This window comes from Bos indicus x Bos taurus, chromosome 15 (genome assembly GCF_003369695.1).
Source record: "Bos indicus x Bos taurus breed Angus x Brahman F1 hybrid chromosome 15, Bos_hybrid_MaternalHap_v2.0, whole genome shotgun sequence".
Lineage (NCBI taxonomy): Eukaryota > Metazoa > Chordata > Mammalia > Artiodactyla > Bovidae > Bos > Bos indicus x Bos taurus.
This window is the reverse complement of record NC_040090.1, coordinates 33,921,437-33,930,942: the sequence shown is the minus strand read 5'-3', so window position 1 is coordinate 33,930,942 and position 9,506 is coordinate 33,921,437. Positions and strand designations below refer to the sequence as shown.

General features: G+C 40.9%; 1 protein-coding gene across 1 annotated transcript; it reads right to left on the bottom strand.

Moving 5' to 3' along the window:
- Nucleotides 1–951, bottom strand: LOC113904910 (olfactory receptor 51A7-like). Its single transcript, XM_027561978.1, has one exon. The coding sequence runs from the start codon at nt 949–951 to the stop codon at nt 1–3; it is 951 nt and encodes a 316-aa protein (XP_027417779.1).
- Between the last annotated feature and the right edge of the window lie 8,555 nt (nt 952–9,506).

The following is a 9,506-nucleotide window of genomic DNA, read 5'->3' as shown; positions in this document are numbered from 1 at the left end:
TCATTTAGACTTCAGACCCAGTTTTTCCAATTTTTCCAGAACCTTCACTCTAATCTGCTGAGTTTTTACACAATACAAGATGGGATTCATCAAGGGTGGTACCAGCAAGAATGCATCAGCCATCAGAATCATAGCCACAGGGGGTGTATGCTTGGGAAAGCGATGCATGAGAGCCAAGGTGATGATGGGCACATAGAAGATGAGCACAGCGCAGATGTGGGACACACAGGTGTTAAGAGCTTTAAGCCATTCCCTGTGAGATGCAATACCCAATACAGTCTTCAGAATAAACACATAGGAGACAACAATTAACATACTGTCTGACATCATACAGAGCGCAACAAACAGACCGTAGTAGAAGTTAACTCTATTGTCAGAGCACGCCAGCTTCATGACGTCCTGGTGGAGGCAGTAGGAGTGGGATAACAGGCGTTTATTACAGTATCTGAGTCTCTTTAAAGTGAAAGGGAGGGGAAGAACTAGGAGAATGCTTTTAAAAGCAAATGCTAACCCAATGTGCAAAACTCTGGAGCTAGTAAGGATGGAGCGGTATCTCAGGGGGTTGCAAATTGCTACAAAGCGATCAAAAGACATGATCAGGAGTACCGAGGACTCCATGTCTGTGAATCCATGGATGAAAAATTCTTGAGCAATGCAGGCATCAACAGAAATCCCCATGGCATTGAACAAAAAGATCCTCAGCATGGTGGGAAGAGAAGAGAAGGACAGGCCCAGGTCCGATAATGCCAGCATGGAGAGGAAATGGTACATGGGCTCATGCAGAGAAGGCTCTGTCCTGATGACAAATAGAATGGTGCAGTTTCCCAGGATAGCCATGAGGTACATGAGGCAGACAGGGATGGAGATCCAAATGTGCACACCCTCAAGCCCTGGGATCCCAATCAACAGGAATGTGGAGACTGCAGCTTCTGAGGCATTGAGAGGAAGCATCATAAATAGGTCTCTTACATACTGCTCCTGGTAGATAAATAATCAAATTATTATTCTCAGTTATGTTTACTGAACACAACTCACTTTAGTTGTCAGTTAAATTAAACACAGTTCACATTTAGGTATCAAGAAATAATGTTATATAACTTTTTCTATATAAAGAAAAATAAGGAGTAAATTTAAATAGATTCATTTTTATCTAAGACCTTTATACCCTTCAAGTTTATCTTTATTCCTTATATACTTATAAACAACTCTATAGAAGTGTGTCTGTGCACACTAGGTCTCTTCAGTCATGTCCGACTCTTGGCAACCCTATGGACAGTAGCATGCCAGGGTCCTCTGTCCATGGAATTCTCCAGGCAAGAATACTGGAGTGGGTTACCATGCCCTTCTCCAGAGGATCTTCCCAATCCAAGGACTGAACCAGAGGGTCTTCTGTCTCTTTCATTGGCAGGTGGGTTCTTTACCACTAGCGCCATCTAGGAAGCCTGTCTATAGAACTAGTAGAGTGCTTTAATAACTTTTCTTTTTTCTTCTTTTTAAGCCACCATGTTTGGAGGCTTATGAATCAAGTAAACTAAATTGTGGAAAATTGTGAAAGAGATGGGAATACCAGACCACCTGACCTTCCTCTTGAGAAATCTGTATGCAGGTCAGGAAGCAACAGTTAGAACTGGACATTGAACAGACTGGTTCCAAATAGGAAAAGGAGTACATCAAGGCTGGATATTGTCACCCTGCTTATTTAACTTCTATGCAGAGTACATCATGAGAAACGCTGGGCTGGAAGAAGCACAAGCTGGAATCAAGATTGCTGGGAGAAATATCAATAACCACAGATATGCAGATGACACCACCCTTATGGCAGAAAGTGAAGAAGAACTAAAGAGCCTCTTGATGAAAGTGAAAAGGGGTAGTGAAAAAACTGGCTTCAAGCTCAACATTCAGAAAACTAAGATCATGGCATCCAGTCCCATCACTTCATGGAAAATAGATGGGGAAACAATGGAAACAGTGTCAGACTTTATTTTGGGGGGCTCTAAAATCACTGCAGATGGTGACTGCAGCCATGAAATTGAAAGACGCTTACTCCTTGGAAGGAAAGTTATGACCAACCTAGATAGCACATTCAAAAGCAGAGACATTACTTTGCCAACAAAGGTCTGTCTGGTCAAGACTATGATTTTTCCAGTAGTCATGTATGGATGTGAGAGTTGGACTATAAAAAAAAGCTGAGCACTGAAGAATTGATGCTTTTGAATTGTGATATTGGAGAAGACTCTTGAGAGTCCCTTGGACTGCAAGGATATTCAACCAGTCCATCCTAAAGGAGATCAGTCCTGGGTGTTCATTGGAGGGACTGATGTTGAAGCTGAAACTCCAATACTTTGGCCACCTCATGCAAAAAGTTGACTCATTTGAAAAGACTCTGATGCTGGGAAAGATTGAGGGCAGGAGGAAAAGGGGAGGACAACAGAGGTGGTTCGATGGCGTCACTGACTCAATGGACATGAGTTTGGATGAACTCCAGGTGTTGGTGAGGGACAGGGAGGCCTGGCATGCTGTGGTTCATGGGGTCGCAAAGAGTCAGACATGACTGAGTGACTGAACTGAATTGAAAACTAAATTGGAATATATTGCAATCTGGAAAAGCTATAACATCATGGATGTGGTCAATGGTCATGTACTCAAACAAACCACAGATGTTATAGTAACAGGAGTTAAAGGAGACCTAAATCTTATAGTACTGTTCATGGAACATGTGTATGAAAATATAAAATCAATCTACCACAGTCCTGAGTGTGCACTGTATCTCAGCCTTTCTGGTGTGGTTAGTGTTCCCTTGGCATGCAGCACATACCACAGTCGTTATTTGTTGTTGCCTAAAGCCTCACATCCTCTCATGCAATTGCTACTGGTCCTGCTCGTAAAAGCCACAGATACTGCTCTTTTCTCCCTCTTCCAAGTTCTTTTCCCATTGTTATTGGCTTTTCTGTGAATGCCCTTAGATTGGTGACTTGAAACTCAGGTTCTTATCTCTGCTATTTAGACTTGGCCCTGCTCACACCCCTGGCATCAACATCACCAAAACCTTGGGTGACTCTCCTTTTAACAACTCTATACCAGAGAAGCCCCAGTGGTGCCGCTGACAGTCTGTCTTTGTGGGTGAATGAAATTCAGAGCCAGAGAAAAAAAGATAACCCCTTGTCCATTCTTACTCAATGAGTCCCTTCAAAATGGGTCATTTCCAAAGTTCCATGTCTGAGGTTTTTATTGACAAGCTTCCAACCTAATTCAGGTAACTAAATAAATGAGCTACTGTTGATAATATCATTTTTTCAACTCTTCATAATGCAAATACAAAAATGTACCCTGTCCCACTTATAGACCCTAATCTTTTCAGCCATCAACACTGTCCCAAACATAGCTTGATCCCTTGGCTGGAGAACCTATGAAACATGTTTATCTCTAGCCCTCTGAAAGGTATTGGGTTGATACCTATAAATTGCAGAGTTTTCCTTGGAAAACATAAAATCATCTTAAGGAAGTTTAGTTTGAGTCTTCAGGACACCTACCAGGCTCCTGGTTACCTTATCCCAGAACAAGGGTGGCAAGGTTTCAGATTATTCAGGTTCGGCAGCTTCTTTGCTCCAGCGCCTGCTGGGAATTGCATCCTTTTTTATGCTCTCATATACATCTCTAGGAAGCACAGGCACATCCTCATGAGAATGAACAGATACTATGCCCCTGGGAATACTGACTTCACTCGCTTGATCACTGTCTGTCAATAATGACCTCTCCTAAGAAAATGCAGAGAGCAAGTTTCTGTCTCACAGTCAGATTTAACTCCTGTTAAATCTGTGACCCTGTTCCCACATCAGGTGCAGGCTTTGGGAATGCCAGTCTCAGATGTTGGTAAGGCAGCCCATATCCAGCTGTAGCTCCAAGATAAAGTATGTACCTTAGCAGACTCAATGTGAGACTATTACAGACCTTATGTAGAGTTCTGTCCACAAAACTCTATTTGGTCATCACAATGTTTAGTTTTAATGCTAATGCATTTAAGTAGCTTATGAACTCTCAAATTTATCACAGATTCCCCCTTTTTTCATTGTCTTTACATTTACTGGCAACCAAAGGCATTTAATCTCACAGAGCAGAAAGCCAAGGGTCACAAGTAGTCCTGGTATCTTGGACCCTCAAATTTAGAAGAGAAAATCAATTTTTATCAAGCCCTCAACTTTGAAGATTGAAAGTAAATAAAAGGTGTAATTTTGATAATATTTTATGGGATGACATGATTTTTCAGGCAGAGAGTAGAAAATAAGATCTAGTAAAACATCTTACTCTTGAAAAAGTAAGAAGAGATAAATGAATCGGTTTTGATGAGCCAACAATGATGACCCTGTCTCCAGGTTAGTAGAAGAGGGAATGTGCTGGGGATGGGGCTACAGTCATCAAATCAGGTCAGGAAGGAAACTGAAGAAAAGATGCCTATAGACTAGTAATCTTGGTTTTCCACTCCCCTCCAAAAATGCTTACTCCAGTTAAAGTACTAAATAAAGTAATATAAATGTCTAACCTTGATATACATATCACTCTAGGATCATAATGCAATTATACAGCTCAAGTTCAACTATGTTACTTCTTCCATCACTTTTTGTCAGGTATCTGCATTGTTTTGAGTTGAAAATCCATTGGTGTCCAGATAACAAAATGGGATCAGGAGGAAAAGCAGCTGGAACCAAAAAAAAAGGAAAAAAATGTGTTTTGTTTACTTGTTTGTTTTTTCAGGAAGGAAGGCAGGAGAACTCTGGACCTATAGGGTCTATATTTAAGTAAAAGGTACATTTATCTAAGTAAATTTAGGTAAAGTCAGGTAAAATATAAAATAAAATATTATTTTCTTCTTCCAATTCAAATTGCTGCCTAATCTCTGCCACTTTCATTTATTTTCCCCTTGTTCCTTTTTTTCTTATTGTTAATATTATTATTTTAACGGAAAAGGCCATGAATTTAACAACAAATATTTTTGATAAAAGGGATTGCTCTGAGTGGTCTTTCTGAGACCACTTCTGTCTACATCATGTACTCATTGCACTTTCCCCATTGCCCTGGAGCTACTTTCATTCTTTTTAAAGCATGTTGCCTATGAAAACCTTTTTCTGGATCATTTTTCTTCTCTGAGGTTTAAAATATAAAGGAACAGAGTTTATAACTATATGACCCTAACTGACTTATAGGGCTTCCCTGGTGACTTAGCGATAAATAATCTTCCTGCCAATACAGGAGACAAGGGTTTGATCCCTGGGTCAGGAAAATCCACTAGAGGAGGAAATGGCAACCCACTCCATTATTTTTGCCTGGAAAATCCTATGGAAAGAGGAGCCTGGAGGGCTCATACAGGACTGAGCAACAAAACAACAATTGACTTATGGGGATTTAAAGGGGAAATACAACTTGCACACAAAAAAAAAAAAAATGATTAAGGGTAACTTTACAGTACAACAGGCAGGATGGCCCAAACCTTACTCTGAGACAACCACATCTTTCAACCTACGAACTCTCCAGGCTAGAATATCACGATCTGAGTTTGCCTTAGAAGTCGGTTTTTTACAGTGTACCATTCAAATCATTCAGCCCCATTGTCTAGTCACTGGTGCAGTAAGCAGCCCCATCATTCATTTATTTCACACAGAGAAAACAAGATATTAGACAGCTTAGGCCTGCACCATGCACCTCTTGCTTCTTGCCCCAGGGCTGACACTGAGGAGTGAGACTTTCACAAGTACTATTAGGTGTTCATGCTGCAGTCCATAAGGTCACAAAGAGTCATACATGACTGAGTGACTGAGCTGAACTGAACTAGGTGTTCATGAGGGCTTCCCTGGTGGCTCAGCAGTAAAGACTCTGCCTGCTAATGCAGGAGATGCAGGTTTGATCCCTGGGTCCAGAAGATCCCCTGGAGAAGGAAATGGCAACCCACTCCAGTATTCTTGCCTGGGAAATCCCATGGACAGAGGAGCCTGGAAGGCTATAGCCCATGGGGTCACAAAAGAGTTTAACACAACTTAGCAACTAAACCACAACAATAACTAAGTGTTCACGAATCTGCAACCCAGAAGTACGGGACAATCAACAACAAATAGGGTCAGTTTTGACCAAATAGGATCCAATGGAGAAATCTTCCCCACTTTATTTTCCTGGATAGAGTATCATAAGGCTTATTTGATAAGGCTTCAGAGATGGATCTGCAGGATTTGCAATAGTCACCCATAATGGTATCTGGCTTATTACTGATTCATCATCTCTCAGCTCCAGATTTCTTTTTGCCTGCTCCATGATGACGGTGTTGGATTCTGTGACTATTTCTCTTCTGTCACTTGGCACAATGTTAAGACTTGTCACTAGAGGGTGGTAGGAGAACACCAGAGCAAGAGGGGTTTTCTCTCCCTGCTTTCTGTGTTGCTTGCAGGCCAGACTCACAGAACATGTCATTTCCCCATTGCCTGGCACCGTGCGGTTTCTTCAGTGCTCAGCTCCAGCAGTGCATAGCTCCCTCCAGCATTCACACACTGAGCTTGTTCTCCAGCTCTCCAGTGGAACAGCAAGGGTATAACCAGGGGCCCAGCCAGAATGGACCAGCACCCCAGCTGAAACAGCTTCCCTACATCTTCTCCTTAGCCTTGGCTATGTGGCTGTACAGGGTGAGCTGTCTAACAACCTTGACATCGAAACCTCCTCCCAGAAAGCCAGCCTGGAACTACCTCAGGCTGAGCCTTAGGCAGCCTCCCCATATTCTAGTTCAAGTGGCACCTAACAGTTATAGGCTTCTCTGGCATCTAGAGTTCGGAGTGTCAACTAAAAAAAAATATATAACAATCTAAAAGTTTGAGAGTTGTGGGGATTTTTTCAGCAGACATACTGAGGACTTCAAACCCATGAGACAGCATCTCAAGTAATAGAAAACTGCTCTGAGGAGTTGTGGAGGGGTACCTAGGATATATAGGAATTTTGCAACAAAGGCAGGTAGTCAGATCAAAAGATTACTGTTAAAAACAGACTAGTTATCTCAAGTTACAGAATTTAATAGTTTTCTATATACAGGAAGATACAAGAGTCCGGGTATGTACATCTCAAGTATCTGGGACCATGTCTTGGGTTTTCTCATCCTGAATTCCCTTAGGGCTCACCCCTGTGAGTGGCTGTGAGTGGCTGCAGTGTGGTAGCTGCTAGATGGCAAGTATTCTTTGTTTCCTTTCTGAGTTCTCACTGCTGACTGTGAAATCCTTTGTTTGCTGTTCTGGCAGGAAATATTTTATTTTTCAAGAGGCTTGGCAACTTCCTATAGAAGCCCTTCCTTGACCTTCCCAGAGGGCAGATTTTTGGCAAGGCTCCCAAATAAGTCACTTTAGTAAACTCACAGGCTTAAATAAAAGAGAGGAAGGTTCTTCCTTGGATGCCCCACCTCAATTCTAGAAGTAGTGATTACTCTTTATATCTTCTCTCATAAGTTCTTTATATTTCTCTTTTAACTTTTACTAGCCAATTTCCCCACTAGTATACTTTTTAATAGCAGAATTCTTTATATTAAATTTTCCCTTTTCAAATCATTATGTGGTCTCTGTCTCCTGTTGGACCCTTAACAACACAGCATTCAATTTAAAATAAATTTATTACCCTTCTCTTTGACTTCAGTTGTTTCTCATGTATGTTTGCTGACATCACATTATCAATAACATGGTCAGTTTATAACCAAGAATCTATTGCCGGTGGTCAATGGACTGACAATGATTTCCGAAATGCAACAGTATCACCATTACTAAGACTCTCACTCGTGGTTGATTGGATGAGATTCAGGTGGAAGGTGCAATGTTAAGTTACATGGTGACTGTAGTCTCCCATTTTTATCAAAAAACATTTGCTATCAAGATTATGGAATGAACTGACTGTTGGTATCTTCACTGAAAACCTTAGGTAGGAAAATTATTCAATTAGGACAGCCACTGACAATTCAAGACGTGTGGAAGTCAGAGGGCTGCTATAGGAACCTTTAAGCTTCCTTTATCTTATCTCCTTAATCTCCTGCACCCAAAGATCATAAGTTCTAAAAATATCCAGCAGATGATGTAACTGAAAGAGTAACAGAATTTCAAGGCAGCCTGAATGTTCACTTTTGATACATTGTCTTTCATTAAGTCAGAACACTGAAAAATACAGGGAATTAAAAACTGAGGAAGTAATATGATCTTCACTCCCAGAATGTGGACCTTTGCATGAATAAGCCCCAAAATCTCAAAATCTTTTAAGATTTCACACCAGAAGAAAGAATTCTATTCTCATTTTACAGAGGATAATTATTTTATCATGTCTGGACACCTCACAAAACCAAGCCTGAGTACAGTGCCTTACAACATGGTGCTTCTCCCATGCAAGGTCTGCCCCCATCATTTCTCACTGTACCCAAGCCAATAAGCAATCATATCTCAGCAAAGCATGAACAGGGTAATGTTATTGAAGTTTTGGGAGAAAATGGCTTAACCACTGACGTCACTACAGAATCTACCTAAACGTACTAGCTGAAACACTTGTAAACCTGGATCTTGAAAGTGTTAGATTTGAGACAGCAGAGGAAGTGACTGGTGACATAAGTTGACATAGAGAATAATTTATTGACATGAGGACACTCATACATGATTGGAGTTCACCATTACATCAAAGAAGCCTGCACACTATCATAATGCACTGCTGAGATGGTTGTTTGAAACTTTAACATGATGATTTATCTATAGAAAATTTGGTAGAGATGCCATATCTGCTTGGCAAAATATATAGATATCTAAAGGAGGTGAAAATATTAGAATGGATTTATCATGTAGGACCAGATAATTTATCACATGATTATTTTCTCTGGGAGGAAAGAAAGGATATTCCCTCACTGAGGCAATAAAGAATGTGTCTGCAAGAGAGTATCTGGTGTCTTTGAATAGTTCAGTAGTTGCTGTGCTCTGTAGCCTGGACTTGGTAGTGAAAGCTGCTTCTGTGGAGCAACTCCCCACTAACAATGAGAATAGGGAGATTTTGAGACCACATGGCAGTACTTAACAATCAGAAGTAAGCTAAATAACTGCAGTAGAGAGTAGCAAGTCTTGAATGACAATCAGGGTGGCAGCACCCATAATGATCGATTGCATTAGAGGATGGCATTGAAGACAAGCTAAGTAGACAGTGACTAGGCATTACTTGAAATACACTTAAAACAGAGAATTTCTGACCATCAGACTGGCGTCAACCACTCTAACAGGAAGCTGTGACTCCTCAGATTATCTGAAAGACTTAAGTCACTTCACATACCGGGTGGTCATCAACTGGATGTGAGTCTTGGTTCCCTAGATGAAATAACCTGCCATGCCATTAGAAGTACGCAACTACAACAGCAAAAAATACCCAGGTCTTTCCCCAAGTAGACATATGTCCATTTACAAAAGTTCTTGTTCACTGGGGAAAGACAAATACCCAGATTCTTTGAGGACTATTGATATAGGATATAA

Coding starts and splice junctions, on each gene's coding strand:
- LOC113904910 (XM_027561978.1), bottom strand. CDS start 951: ATGCTTCCTCTCAATGCCTCAGAAGCTGCAGTCTCCACATTCCTGTTG.